At 41.4% G+C, this 15,578-nt stretch overlaps 1 protein-coding gene across 1 annotated transcript in view; it reads left to right on the plus strand.

Moving 5' to 3' along the window:
- Positions 1–15,578, plus strand: part of TGFBR2 (transforming growth factor beta receptor 2) — a 102,858-nt gene that overhangs the window by 76,463 nt on the left and 10,817 nt on the right. The window contains exons 4-5 of the mRNA XM_055136946.1: positions 3,834–4,633; positions 6,547–6,688. Of these exons, the coding sequence (XP_054992921.1) occupies positions 3,834–4,633; positions 6,547–6,688 (942 nt within the window). The remainder of the gene's footprint in view (positions 1–3,833; positions 4,634–6,546; positions 6,689–15,578) is intronic.

The raw sequence follows: 15,578 nt of genomic DNA on the forward strand, positions 1-15,578 counted from the left end.
AACTTTTTATTTTTTCCTATTGTAGTTACAGTGCTTGCCATAACTGTTTTTCTCATGGCCACATTCAAAACTTACCCCACTTGTCCCTGGACCTATTTTGATGTCTTCAATGTAAGAATTATAGAAGAAATTATTCTATAAAGAATCGACCAGTAACTTAAGTTCATTTCCTTTTTCTTGTTTTGTTTGTTTTTGTGCCACACCCCACAATGTTCAGGGCTCATTCCTGAGAGATCACTCCTGAACATGGTTCAAGGGACTATATGGAATGCCGGGATCAAATCAGGTCTGCTATGTGATGATAGGACGGTACCTTACTCACTGTATAATCCCTCTGGTCTCATTACCCTAGTTTTTATACTACATTAGCATATCTTTCTTCCAAGTAGTGATTTAAAAAAAAATTTGGTTGCAGAAACTCTGCTGTTTGGGTGATATTTTACTAATTTAGTGTGATATAGTTTCAAGATACTCATCTTAAAACCTAAAGTTTTCATCTAGAAATGAAGGCCATAAATAAAGCCATTTTCCACTTAGAACTTGCTTTAAAAATAGGCTAGAGAACCATAGAATTGTGTTTCACTGTTGGTGGGGATGCCGGCTGGTCCAGCCTTTCTGGAAAACAATATAGACAGTCCTTCAAAAACTAGAAACTGAGCTTCCATATGACCCCGCAATACCACTTCTAGGAATATATCCTGAGGATGCAAAAAAGCAGAGTAGAAATGACATCTGTACCTATATGTTCATTGCAGCCTTGTTCACAATAGCCAAAATCTGGAAACAGCCCAAGTGCCCTAGAAGGAGATGACTGGCTAAAGAAACATTGGTACATCTACACAATGAAATACTATGCAGCTGTTAGGAGAGATGAAGTCATGAAATTTGCTTATAAATGGATAGACATGGAGAGTATCATGCTAAGTGACATGAGTCAGAAAGAGAGGGACAGACATAGAAGGACTGCATTCATTTGTGGAATATAGAATAACATCACATGAGCTGACACCCAGGGACAGTAGATACAAGGGCCAGCAGGATTGCCCCATAGCTGGAAGCCTGCTTCATGAGTGGAGGGGAGACAGCAGATGGAATAGAGAAGGGATCACTAAGAGAATGATGGCTGGAGGAATCAGTCAGGATGGGAGATGTGTACCGAAAGTAGATAATGGACCAAACATGATGGCCTCTCAGTGTCTGTGTTGAAAGTCATGATGCCCAAAAGTAAAGAGAGAGTATGAGGAATATTGTCTGCCATGGAGGCAGGGGGAGGGTGGGAAAGGGAGGTTTATCGGGGATTTTGGTAGTAGGGAATGTGCACAGGTGGAGGGATGGGTGTTTGATCACCGTGTTATTGTAACCCAAACATGAAAGCTTGTAATTATCTCACAGTGTTTCAATAAAATAAAAATAAATAAATAAAAGTACCATAGAATTCTGAACACTCCACTGTACATGGTCCTAACTTAATGTCTTACCATGTCTGTGAAGTTTTAGTGTCAAATACAACAATTTAAGTAATGTGTTCTTTTTAAATGGTTATGATGAACACCATTCCATTGCACTCTATTCCCATCACATTTCTTTTCTTTTCCTTTCTTTTCTGGCTTAAATATCTACAGTAGTGAAAATCATTTACTCAGTAATTTACTAGTGTTCTCTGACATCATGTCTAGTTCCATACCAACTACCCGTCCCTTTTCCTTTCTATTCCCTTGTGCAGAGTTGTCAGTTCTTTCCTTTTGGCACAGCATGCCTGAAACCCATCACTGATTTTTTTCCCTTATTTCACAGACCAACGCAGAGACAGCTTTTGGGCTTCTTCTCTCCTGTTTTCCTAAACTTTTCCACATTACAACAGTGCACAGATTGGAGCACACAACTAGCACCTATCCCACACTGCCATATTTTGCTATGCACATGTATTCCTGTCCTAATTATTTTTTAGACCAGTGCCATGTCCATAGTACACACTCCTGAGTGCCAGGTTTCTGAATGTCTATAACATCTGAGCATGAGGCCTGCTCATTAATAATACCTTTGCTAGAGGATTGAAAAACCTATAAAGCAATAATGTTTTGGCATGGTGGCCTAAGGGAGACAGCTAGCATAGCTCTTCCACAGAACTATAACTACTCTCACTATCTCCTACCCTTAGTGGATAATTCCATCCATGCTCTTCTTCCCAATAGGAAACCATTTAATCAAAGCTAACCAGAACCAGCTCATGAAGGCACAGGACTTTAAAATTAAATAACTGGTGCTAAGGACCCTCTTCCATCAACCCACAGGTTCTGCTTCAGTGGTCTAAGTCAGGAAATTAGCTGCGTTTTCCTTTTTTGTGTGTTTTGGTTTCAGTTCTGGGGCCACAAGTGGCAATGCTCAGTATTTAGCGTTGGCTCTGCATTCAAGGATCATTTCTAGCAGGGCTTGGAAACTCTGCAAGGTGCTGGAAATCCAACGTGGGTTGGCCACATGCAAGGCAAGCACACTACCCACTATCTCTCCAGCCCCAGCTACTTTTTCTTTTAAAATTTCTCTTGCTTTTATGCTGTTTTCATTGTTTCTGTTCATTATCACTGTTCTGTGCTATTACCAATCACTTGCATTCAGAAAAATGCAATTTTGGGGGAGCAATTTTGGAGCAATAGTACAGTGGATAGGGTGTTTGCCTTGCACATGGCCAACCCAGGTTTGATCTCCAGCACCCCATATGGTCCCCTGCACCTGCCAGCATGATCCCTGATTACAGATTCAGGAGGGAGCTCTGAATATTTCTGTGTGTGGTCCAGATACAAATAAAATAAAAAAGAATAATATTGGGTAGATATTAAGTACTGGCTTCGGGGGCTAGAGTGATAGCACAGTGGGTAGGGCGTTTGCCTTCCATGCGGCCGACCCGGGTTCGATCCCCAGTATCCCACATGGTCCCCTGACCACCGCCAGGAGTAATTCCTGTGCATTGCAGATGTGACCCAAAAGGCAAAAATAAATAAATAAATAAATAAATAAATAAATCCACAGATCCCAGATCCCCCTCACTACATCGGCCACTACTGACCACCGTTCTTTATCTATTGCCAAAGCCTCCTACAATGAGATGAGCTTAGTTGACACTTTGTAGCAGCTTAACCTGATTAGACAGCATTTATTACTCTCAATGTACTTTGCAATGATAAAAAAAAGTCCCTGCCAATTTGGAACTCTCTGGGGGATGGAGACAGAGTATGAAACAAAAGAGAGAAAACTGTAAGTGAAATCATAATTATTTTAATTCATGAGGCTAAACTGTCTTATAGAAATGATATAGACATATGAGACTGTTAAGAGTAAATTTCCAAGTTTTCCAAGTTCTTGAAATTTCTAGCTTCTTTAGGAAGCTGAAGTTTGAGAGGGTCTAGTATTGGTTAGTATTGGTTAGATTGCCATAGGCAAGGAAGAAGTGATAAATGCAAATTTTCCTGGAATGAAAGTTTGTTTTTTTTAATTTATTTATTTTTTAATTAGTGAGTCGCAGTGAGGGTACAGTTACAGATTCACACATTTTCGTGCTTGTTTTTTCCTCATGCAATGTTTAAGAGCCCATCCCTCCACCAGTGTCCATTCTCCATCACCCATGAACCCAATATCCCTCCCACCCCCCATTCCCATTCCCCCCACTCCACCCCGCCTCTGTAGCGGGGCATGGAATGAAAATTTGTTATTGCTCCCCCTCCACACACACACACAAAATAAGAATTTGAGACCTCAGGATGCCAGAGACGGGACTCCACTTTCACCTAGTGCAGATTTACTGAATTTGACTTCTCTGTGTTGTTTTTTTCCCACCTCAGAAATCGACAGCAACAACCCCGACTTGTGGTTAGTCATATTCCAAGTGACAGGTGTCAGCCTCCTGCCACCCCTGGGGATTGCCATTGCTGTCATTGTCACCTTCTACTGCTACCGTGTACACCGGCAGCAGAAACTGAGTCCCTCATGGGAGACCAGCAAACCGAGGAAGCGCATGGAGTTCAGCGAACACCTGGCCATCATCCTGGAGGATGACCGCTCAGACATCAGCTCCACGTGCGCCAACAACATCAACCACAACACCGAGCTGCTGCCCATCGAACTGGACATGCTGGTGGGCAAAGGCCGCTTTGCCGAGGTCTACAAGGCCAAGCTGAAACAGAACACTTCCGAGCAGTTTGAGACCGTGGCGGTTAAAATCTTCCCTTACGAGGAATATGCCTCCTGGAAGACAGAGAAAGACATTTTCTCCGACATCAACCTCAAACATGAGAACATTCTCCAGTTCCTGACAGCTGAGGAGCGCAAGACTGAATTGGGGAAGCAGTATTGGCTGATCACGGCTTTCCATGCCAAGGGCAACTTGCAGGAGTACCTCACCAGGCATGTCATCAGCTGGGAGGACCTGCGCAAGTTGGGCAGCTCCCTGGCCCGGGGCATTGCTCACCTGCATAGCGATCACACCCTGTGTGGGACACCCAAGATGCCCATCGTGCATAGGGACCTCAAGAGCTCCAACATTCTTGTAAAGAATGACCTGACCTGCTGCCTCTGTGACTTTGGTCTTTCCCTGCGTCTAGACCCAACGCTGTCTGTGGATGACTTGGCCAATAGTGGGCAGGTGAGTTAGCCCGGGACCTCCCCCCCCACCTCCACACACCCATACACACACACACACACACACACACACACACACACACACACACACACACACACACACACACACACACACACACACACACACACACACACACACACACACACACACACACACACACACACACACCCTTTTACCTGGCCGCATTTAACCTCTTGATTCTTGCCTCGTGCCTTTTGTCTCTAACAGTCTATGCTTTGGGCATTTGCTTAGTGGCTCTAGCCACAGTAGCCATGCCCAAGTATTCCCGGCCACAGTACTTTGGCTGTATCACTGTATCATTGTCATCCCGTTTGCTCGAGCACACAGCAGTAACGTCTCCATTGTGAGATTTGTTGTTACTGTGTTTGGCATATCGAATATGCCAGGGATAGCTTGCCAGGTTCTGCTGTGAAGGCAAGATACTCTCCGTAGCTTGCTGTGCTTTCCGAGAGGGACAGTACTTTGGCTAATAAATACAAATGTTTCCCAATTCAGAATTTTCTCATTTAGTCAATCCTTATTTCTCTCTGACTTAAAAATTAATTTTCTTTACTTTAAGTACTGATAGTTCTTTTATCTCTATTTCCCTCTTCCCCAATGCCCCCCCTCCCTACCTGTGGTTCTACTCTGCTCTTCCAACTTGTCCTATTAGTAGGTGTAGTTTACCATTCTAGAAGGCAAACTCTTTGACATCCAAATCCATGACTGTTGGGGTCACACATAATCCAATGTCTTGTACAGTGAAAGTAACCAGTAAGTATTTGTTGGGTGAGTAATCAACAATTTAACCATTAAAACATTTTTCAAATTAAAGTATAAAGTTTTCTACCTCTGGAGATATTGCAAAGGGGCTGGAAATACCAAGACACCCTTTATGAATGATAGGGTTTATGATTTCACATCAGATGGTTTGTGACAAGAAAGTACCATCATTTTCTCTAACAAGGTAGAATCAAGTGTTTGATCCACTGGTCTATGGCTGCATTTGCAGTATTGGGGAAAACATGGAAGAACATGTGCCAGGGGTATGAGTCACACAATAATGGAGTAAAAAGAAAATATTCTTCTAATATTTGCCAATAACAAACATTCCTTGCTGTTATAATGTTAATTCCTCCTGATTTTCCTTAGGTCCTTGGGAGGGAGAACTTTACTGTTATTACTCAAGTACTTCATGCTCCAAACATAGCCATTTAAGTAACTCTCTACCTTGAAATATTTTTCTTATTAATCATAGCATTTTTCATATTATCAGTTGTCAACAAAATAAAACTGCATAGCTTTCTTATCAGAGATAAAAATGATCCAGATTTGATCCTTTATTATTAATGTACTTTCATATCACTTAAATTAATAGGTACTGTATGCAATTATACTTCATTTTTGGAACACTAGAATGTGTCATGGGATAAGCAAAAACAAAGAGGAAGACTATCCTTCAGTGAACAAAATCAGTAGCAATTATTATTGTTTTGTTATTGTTCTCATCATAAATCATGGAGTTTCAGAAGTGAAAAAAAAGTCCAATTAGTGGAAGCAAAAAAATAACCATCCTAGGGTCACTGATATATCTTTCAGTTTATATGCAAGGATATTACTTGGTAAAATGATGACATATATCAAGGAGTTAGAAAAAAGCAGCCCCGGGGGTTGGCATTTCCTTATTTTGACATGCTTTGTTTATATTCTTTAGAGGGCTTTAAGGGAGAGCACACCTATTTTTAAAAATAATTGCATAAGCTGTACCTTTCTTGTGCAGGTCTCATTATTTAAAAAGAGCATTGTACTTTGTAAAGGTCAACTGCATATGTAGGGGACAAACATCAACTATCTTTTGAAAACAAATATGCAACTTGAATTAAATTATGACCCTCAATATCTGCTTCTTGCTTCAGGTGGGAACTGCAAGATACATGGCCCCAGAAGTTCTAGAGTCCAGGATGAATTTAGAGAACGTTGAGTCATTCAAGCAGACGGATGTCTACTCCATGGCTCTGGTGCTCTGGGAAATGACGTCTCGGTGCAATGCTGTGGGAGGTATGTGTGGTCCACCACCATGGCGCAGGGGTGGATGTGCCATCAAAGTGATGCCATATTACTTGCTTCAAGCATGATTCTAAAGTCAATAAAGCTTTGACCTCATGATAAGTGGAGGAGATGTCACTCACTGTCCTCAGTCATTCCAGAACAGTTGGGATTTGTGTTAAAACAGAAACTAAAGCTTAAACTAAAAGACACGTGTGCAGCACAAGCATTTTGATTCTTCCTTCCTAAAGTCTAATTACTTCTCCTTTGATATATTTTTCTGTAGATATTTAACGTGTTGCAATAGACAAAGACCAAAATCATTTGTAAGAATTATTTCTCCCATCAAGTAGATAAGATTTTTCAGAAAAGTATTCGTTTTTTTTGTGTTTTTTTTTTCCTTTTGCGTATTTTAAGGTTTCCTAGGAGTTACAAAGTTCAGGTGATAGATTTGGCTCAGAATTCATTTTTATGGACATCATTTTATTTTTGGGGCAAAACAAATAGGATGATCTGATGTATTTGCTTAGGCTTTTGAAAAATGTGGTGTAGAGATAATAGCAAGAAATGCAGTATTCCTCAAGGAATTTGAGGCATGTTATTATTTTGAGAATATTATTCCCTGATCTTCCCAAAAAGGTAGGTGGCTGAGACCTTCATTATTTAATCTTTTGTCTGATTCTTGTCTCAGTTTTCATCAGCATTGTTGACCTCTCACCTTAGACAATCTGGTTTGGACAATGTGCTGAATTAAGCCAAGATAACCTCAATTTTTTTTAACTCTTTGTCTCATAGTAATTTTAGACTTACAATGGTTTATAAAATAGTAGAGGATTCTCCTATATTTCCTTCACCTAGTATCCCCCAATATTATTATTGCACCCACTTACTGAATACTGGAAAACAACATTAGTATAATACTCTTAATCTATAGGACTTTCTCAAATTTCAGATCCCCAGGAATGACTTTCTGGAATAGGATCCCACGCTTCATTCCACATCTGCGCCTCCTTAGTCTACTTTAACTTGTGACTTAGTTCTTGTGTTCTTAGTCCTTTGTCTTTTATGATGTTGATGCATGTGAGGAATTTTAGGACAACATAGATGGACTCTTATTTTGGATTTCTCTGATGTTTTCTTAGGATTAGGTTGGGATGGTTAATATGGTGCAGAAATATCACTGAAATGATGCTGTGCCCTTTCACTGTCTCATTGTTGGGACCACAAGAAGTTGTTATGCCTAATTTTGATGATATTCAATATGCACTTGATTAAGGTTGTGTCTGCATAGTAAAGATACTATTTTTTTGTGAGAAGGTATTTTGAACCATTTTAAAGATACTAAACACCTGCTTGTTAAGGATATTAGTACTTTTCTAGATTGTAATTTTACCTGCAATATCTAGGCTCTATAACTAGTTCTTGCCTACAACAATTATTGCAGTGATTTCCAGTTGCCCTAGTTTTTGCTATATTCATGAACAGATTCTCCTTGAAGAAGTTTATCTCCATCCCCACCTAGTGTTTATTCACATGATTATTTAATTCTATAAATATGGAGTTCTGGATAATTATCCTATCCTATGAGCATCTGTTTTTGTCATTTTACTTTAGTTTTTGAGATAAAACCAAGTTTTCCTTAGAACTTTTAAGGAAAGGGAAGAAGAGAGAGAGAAAGTAATGTGCTCAAGAGAGAAGGTGGGCTCCTTCAAAGACTGAGCGAGCTCCCACACTCAAGTCTGAAAGTACACATGTGCTAGGGCAGCATACACATGTCTGTCATTTTATTTTTTTGCTCAGATTTTCATGATTTTGATTACTGGACCAAACCGCCCTATATCTTACCTAAGATTTAATTGGCATTGTTGCCAGCTCTGCTTCCACATGACTTTTAGATTATAGTTAATTGACACTTCGGGATAAGCCCGGCCCTCCCTCTGCCCCCAACTATCCCTAGATAACCTGCAACTACCAACACCAACTTTTCTGAATTTCTGTTTGGGGAGGGCACTTCCTATCTGCCTGACACTGTTATTTTCTGATTTCCTGCCTCAAATTTCTCCCCCCACTGCACTTCCAAAAGTAACTTGGCTTTTCCTTGCATAGTGAAATTTGTTTAACCAAGTTTTAGCTATGGAGAATAATTTTCTGCTCGAAAACTTTGAGAGTTGCCAAAGGAATCCTGAGCCCCTATATGAGCTGTGCAAAAGACAAAGCTATTGTCAGTGTCAGAATAAATTTACCTCGATTTCTGGATCTTCTCCTTCTTTCTCAGACCTGTTATTTGATAAATATGAGTCTGAGCTGGCATTCTGTCTTTTCCTCAGTTGGTAGAGCCAGCTTATTAAGGCCCCGTGTGAGCTCGCTTTCATTGTTACCCATGACCGAAGCCCTTTCCTGTTGATATTTGCTGAGTGTGAAAGAATTTGGGCAACGGGGAAGAACTGAGTTCACCAACTTTTATAAGGTCTAAAAATGGATACAGCATAAACAAGTTTTCCCAAGGAAGGAACAGAATCTCATTTGTTCAGTGAGTCTCAAAAAACCTTTCATAACCTTTAGGATGAGAACTGACAGCTCTGGGTGGCCAGAAAGAGGCTATCCTGGTTCTCATTTTGTTTGATCTTCAGTCTACTGTTCTGTTTCTCTCATGTCTGCTCAGGCTGCAAAAAAAAAAAAAAAAAAGTGAAGTATTTATCTCTCCTCCCTTTGGCTCAACAGAGAGTTTTTCATTTGATCAGCTGAGATTTTTCATCTGAACTCATGGGAAGCTTCGTACCTTCTTTTAAATGCTCCACCCTAACACTCCCCCTTCCTTGCCCCCTGTCATGTTGGTACATCTTTAAACATTTCCTGCCTCATTTTAATTTTACAGACTTCCGTTTTATATTTTAAGAATCTGTTGGAGGACCAGAGAGGTGGTACACTGGGTAAGGTGCTTGCTATGTATGAAGCGAACCCGAATTCAATCCCTGGCACCCATATAGCCCATATAGTTCCCTGAGCACCTCCAGGAAGTGATCCCTGAACAAAGATTCAGCAGTAATCCCTGAGCTTAGCCAGGTATGGCCAGAAACAAAACAAAAAAAGAATCTGTTGGAAAGTCCACAGATCCGAAGCCTGAAGACAGGTTTGCTCCATCCATACTGTTAAAGAAACACAGGTCTTACCCTCAGGGAGCTGTGGTTTACTGATAAAACTTTTTTTTAATTCCCTAACAATATAAAATTTGCACATACAGATACTTTTTTTACATTGCAAATAAATTAGTTAACAATTGTCTTTAGTTGATGTTAGGCTTTAATTTATAAGGTCAGAAAGAGGTTCTAAAAGAGCCTCCCCTAAGCTGATTGTCTTTTCTGTGACTTGAAATACCACATAAATAATTAGCATTTTTTTCACTGACAGTCTCCTTTTCAAAAAAGAATCTGTCATTATACTTACCTTGGTCAGATGAGTTACAGAATAATACTTCACAATATAGATCAATTAGTATGGTCTTCAGTTTATTCTGAGTAACAGAACACCTGTCAGACTGCCTAGGATACTATGACATAAGAGAGAATGACTAAGTAACAGAGGTATCTTGCAAAAGATTGGGAAACCCCAACTTGTCTTCCTTAAAGTGACTCCATTCTGTTCTTAGGGTTGAACTCAAAACTCTTGACATGAATTCTAAGACTCCTCTAGGTTCATTTCCTTGCAGTACCCTCATTCTGCATCTTAGCCTTATGGATGTCCTATACATATCACCCTCGGCTTTATTTATGCTACTCACTAGAACTCAAAAATAGACTTTTAAAAAGTCTAGTGCCAATACATTGATTAGTCCTTCAGGAAGATAAAGGCAAGTTGCAGAGCAGAATACCCATTTTGGGCAAAAGCAATGCTGCAAAAAGGTCAAGCTTTGAGGGTTATGTCAACTCTCATAGAAGGGTAAGATGCAAGAGGGTCTATCACTCCTAGTTGTATGGACCATATGCAGATTGGAGATGGCGTGTAAGTTGGTTCTGTAGAAGGCAAGCACCCGAACCCACTTTTCTATTTCTCTCAGGCCCATTACTTCTTTTTTCTTCAGAGAAGCCCAGGTGAAATGGGAGAAAGAGACAGCACTACCTTGGAGAAATCACATTCTTATCAGGAAAGAAAATGCAAACAGAAACTAATAAATCCCTTTTTAAGCCAGTGGATACATAAAATTATTAGCATAAAATTCCATTTAAGACCTCAAGATGTGCTGCAGTAATTACAGAGTGATAAGAAGGAAAGTCTTTCCCATGGAAATAGATTTGGTCCAGATGAAGACCACCACAAGGGAATAATTGCTACCGTGACTGAACACTTGCTTCATGGATCCACTCATTCACCATGATCTTTTTGGAGTAGTTAGGATTCTTCACCCTATTTTTCAGATGTGAAACTAAGGAATTAGGAGACAGGAGCATTGTGGAACCGGGAATCAAGCCCTGTTGTTACCAGTTACCAAGTTCCACGAGGACCTAACTAATAAGAACATGTTTACTGGGTGCCAGGAATGTGGCAAAGAGGCAAAACATTTGTCTTGCCTGTGTGAGGCCCTGGTTTCAATCTTTAGCATCACAGAAAAAAATAAGAACATGTCTACAAAGCAGTTATTATTACTATGTTATTATTGCTATTGATACTTCTTACATCCTGACTTTTGACTTAAGCCTTTTGAGAAGGTCTTAGCAAGACAATCACACAATTGCGTAGCATTTAGTTATAGCCTGACTTCTGAAAGTCTTCAGTGATCAGCCTTCCTGTGTTTTGTATTAATCTATGCCTGTTAAATTCTCTAGCATATTATAGGCTTATTTCTTCTAAGTCTGAGGTAACTTCCTTTTCCCTATTTCTCTAAATAAATATTCATTTATTCATTCTTTCACTCAACAAATATTTACTGAGTACCTATTGCATGGCAGACCTTATTTAAAATGCTAAGGATATAGCAATGAAAAGAACAGGCTGTGTTCCCAGGGTACAAGGAGTTTAATGAAGACCTAATATTCTAGAAAGACAGGTAATGAACAAATAGTATCTAGTATAACCTTGGGGCATAATGATATTAGAGTAAAAAATAAAGCAGTGTTAAGGGATAAGTAGTGACAGAGGGTGTTATTTCTGATGTTTAGCTCATCTCAAAGTATACAAGAGAACAGGCCTTAGAGAAACCTGGGGATGGAATGTTAGTAGAGCATTTAGGGTGCTTGCCTTGCATGCCTCGCCTGTGTTCAAGCTCTGGCATCCCATATGGTTTGCCAATCCTTCCAGGAGTCATCCTTGAGCACGAAGAAAAATTAAAAACAAAATCAAAGAAGGTGATGGTTGTGTTCCTGATTTTCAAAGGTGAGAGTGATAAAAAAAAAAACTTTAAGCAAGAACAAACCTAGGGACTAGTTTCTTCCACAAAGAAAGCTCTTTCGGGGCCTTGGGTCTGTTTGATGTTCATGTAAGTGGGTGAGTGCTGTGTAGGTGGCAAAGGGAAGGAGACCCAGTTTGATCGGCTCAGCAGACCCAGTATTCACATCCTGCTCTGACGGAATTGGCCCCAAAGCAGACAAACTTCCAAACTCCTCACCCAGGAGGCCTCTGAATAGAATCTGACACTCAGCAGAGCAAGTTCTCCCCCAGAGGAGAAACACAGTGCCCCCAGTGACGTCTGGGTCTATTGTCAGTTCACAGCAGTCCTGTGAGACAGACAAGAAGTGCAGAACAAGCTAAATGCAAGGAAAGAGCCTCAGAAAAAACTAAAAAGAAAGGCAGAGTATGACTTCAGAGAACATAGCATTGAAACCCCTCATCCTGGATTTCTGGGAACTATCCTTTGAAAAGCAGATATGAAAATGGAGGGGACCGCCTTAGGGAAACTGTCGACAACTTTGCCGCCCTGTTAAGTTGGAACTGCAATCAAAACAACAGCTGTGGACCAGATGCCGCCTCCTGAGGAAGTGCACTGCCGCCCCGTCCCAGAGACTCACACTTGGAGGCTCGCAGGCCTGGGAGTTAGAGGCAAATGCAATTTCTCTGAAGAGCCTTCTGCATGAAATTACCAGAAGTTTCCCAGACTGTGGGTGTACAGGTGGCTTCCCTCTGTAGCAACTAAGGAGAACGGCAGGCCAAGGGAGTTGGAAGGAAAAGCAAGTCATCTGTGAGAATTGAGCATGAAGAAAGAAGCTTCTTTGAAAAACTATTGTTTCACTCACACAGGGGCATCCGAAAGTGTGGGTCTCAGGAGGCCTCGCTGAGCTGAGGGAAAGTAGGGGCCTGGTTAGAGGACATCACTCTGGTGTGGGCCACAGCGCCCGCAGTTGAGTAGGGTCGGGGTCTAGACCCTGGACCAAGACTCTGAGTGTAAGGGGTTTATTGGGGAAGATCTCTAGGGAGCACCATTATGTGGGAGAAAGTGAGGGAAGGGAGTCTGTATGGATTCACCTCCGGAGTATTAATATTGGAGTACCATCCTGCTAGGGTCCCCTGAGTCAGGGGCAGACTCAAATCTCAACCCCACTGTATCTTGCAAAATTGAAGTGATGATATCTATCTCTTACTGTTCTTGAACTGGAGCCATAGCACAGCGGGTAGGGCGTTTGCCTTGCATGTGGCCAACCCGGGTTCGATCTCTCTGTCCCTCTCGGAGAGCCCGGCAAGATACCGAGAGTATCCTGCCCACATAGCAGAGCCTGGCAAGCTACCCATGGAGTATTCAGTATGCCAAAAACAGTAACAAGTCTCACAATGGAGACGTTACTTTTGCCCACTCGAACAAATAGATGAGCAACAGGACAACAGTGCTACAGTGCTACAGTGTTTATTGTTCTTGGTGCAAAGCCAACTCCCAGGCCAAAATGGGAGATAGAGAAAAATCAAAACCCCAACTTAACCCACTTTGTGTTGGAAAATGTTATTAGAGAGAATAATGCCCAGAAGTGTGGGTTTGCCATTTGCCAGCTAAACAAGGAGGCCCCTAATGGAGGACACTGCAAGCTCTCTGATTCTGTGTAAACTGAGGCAGAAAGTTTGGACATCTTTCCTAAGGCCTCATCTCTCGTTTGTGATGAAGCCAGAGCAAACACAGCTGCTAATTCCTCTACTTAGCTTCTTATTAACTGTGCATCTCTGCATCACTCTCTAAACTTTCTCACTTTTTTATCCTGAAGATATTTCCAATTTTTAAAAAATATCCATTCTCATTTTAATTTAGCAAAGTGTGGCACTTTGTGAACTCTATTCACCAAGGCTTGCTTTCTCTAGATTTCTTCACAGAGTGGCGGCCTGAGCCTGGGCACCATTAGATTTGAATGAACAAAGAGGAACTGCATTACTGCATTAAGTGTCTTACCTTCCTAAGCCCGGATCCATGCAAGCTGAGACAGTCTCATTTTCTCCTCATCCACCACCACCAGTTCCCCCCATGGCCTTATACCCAGAATCCTCTGGTGTTTGGGTTAGCTTTCGTAAATTACAGGAGCTAATTAGAGGGCTGCTCTTTGTGATTGATTTTTTTTTTCATATAGCTGGTTTAGAAGTCACAGACTAGAAGCTCCCAACAGGTCCTGTCTGGCTCTACTTCTTGGGGTTGCATAAGGAGGGGTGCCGGCCAAGGATCCCATGCGAGGGACACAGCCATGGGCAGCATTTGCATCAGGCCCAGTGCCACCTGGGGTTGCCCCAACTGTTTGTGTTCTGTTTGAAAGAGAGGGATCTCATTGCCAGGTTTGGTAGGGAGGAGCAAGCATGAAAAGGCTTCCTAAAAAGGCAAAGTCCTTTATTTCATCAGAGTAGCGGTAACACAGAGACCTCCCTTCTTGGAATCCAATGTCCCCTTGGCCTCTGTTTTCTCAACTGTGTAATGAGCTGGTAGGTCACATCTCTGAAGGTTTGTTTTCAACATGTCTGACTCATTTGAAATCCTTAAATATATTTGCTAATTTATATTCATTTTCACTAGTAAAGTCCAAGTCTGATTCTTTGCGAAACATTTTGAGTAGCGCTTCATCAAGCCGCTGGTCCTGAGCTCATTTCAGACTTGCCATATGATAAGAACAGCACTGGGCTTGGGGATGGATTAGTAACTTTAAAACCAGGAGCACCCCCCTCCCCCAGTGGGCTTTTTTTTTTCTTGCAATTTGTTTCCATGGTATTTTACCAGAGTCTCAGTTCCCTGTAAAGTTAGGGCAAAACACCTGGTCTTTTATAAAAAAAATAATAATAATAATAATTAGATTGAGAAGTGCTCCGCTCTGAACAATAAGGGAAAATTTTCAATCACTTTAATCCTACAGTTCACACGTAGCCACTGTAGTGAAAGAAGTTAGAGAAGAGGTGAGGGGTGGGGGTGAGGAGATTTGCTTTTCTTTAGATCCATTGATTTTGTAATTGGGGGGCTGGTTCTTTCTTTTTTAATCAGGTGTATTTTCTGAGATGATTTCATTTTCTTTTTTTAATCAGATGCATTTTCTGAAAAGTATTTTAAGCTCCAACATGAAAAACACCTAGATAGAGATGAAAGATAAACACGCTGCACCAGCAGTTTTGCCAAAGTGGAATTAAACATCTCCAACTCTAAATGTCCTGATTCAGCTGGAGAAAGTTGGAGTTGCCAGGCCATCAGCTCTGAGCTCATTCCCCACGACGGTCTGAGTTTCAGAGCCTGGCGCTCCATCCTGGGAAGGCCCTGAGGTGTCCACTAACAGGCAGAGGCCTCCTGAACTCTCATGGCTACCCCTGATTAGGCTTCCACCAGCTGTCTGTGGCCACCTCCTTGCTGACTCAGAGTAAACACCCAGAGTATTCTGAAAAGAAACAGGACAGCTAGCCGAAAGCCAACTGCAAGGTGGCTTTCACAAGGCATGGTCTCAAGGATAATTCTTGGCATCTTCCC

The sequence above is a fragment of the Sorex araneus genome, chromosome 4 (genome assembly GCF_027595985.1).
Source record: "Sorex araneus isolate mSorAra2 chromosome 4, mSorAra2.pri, whole genome shotgun sequence".
Lineage (NCBI taxonomy): Eukaryota > Metazoa > Chordata > Mammalia > Eulipotyphla > Soricidae > Sorex > Sorex araneus.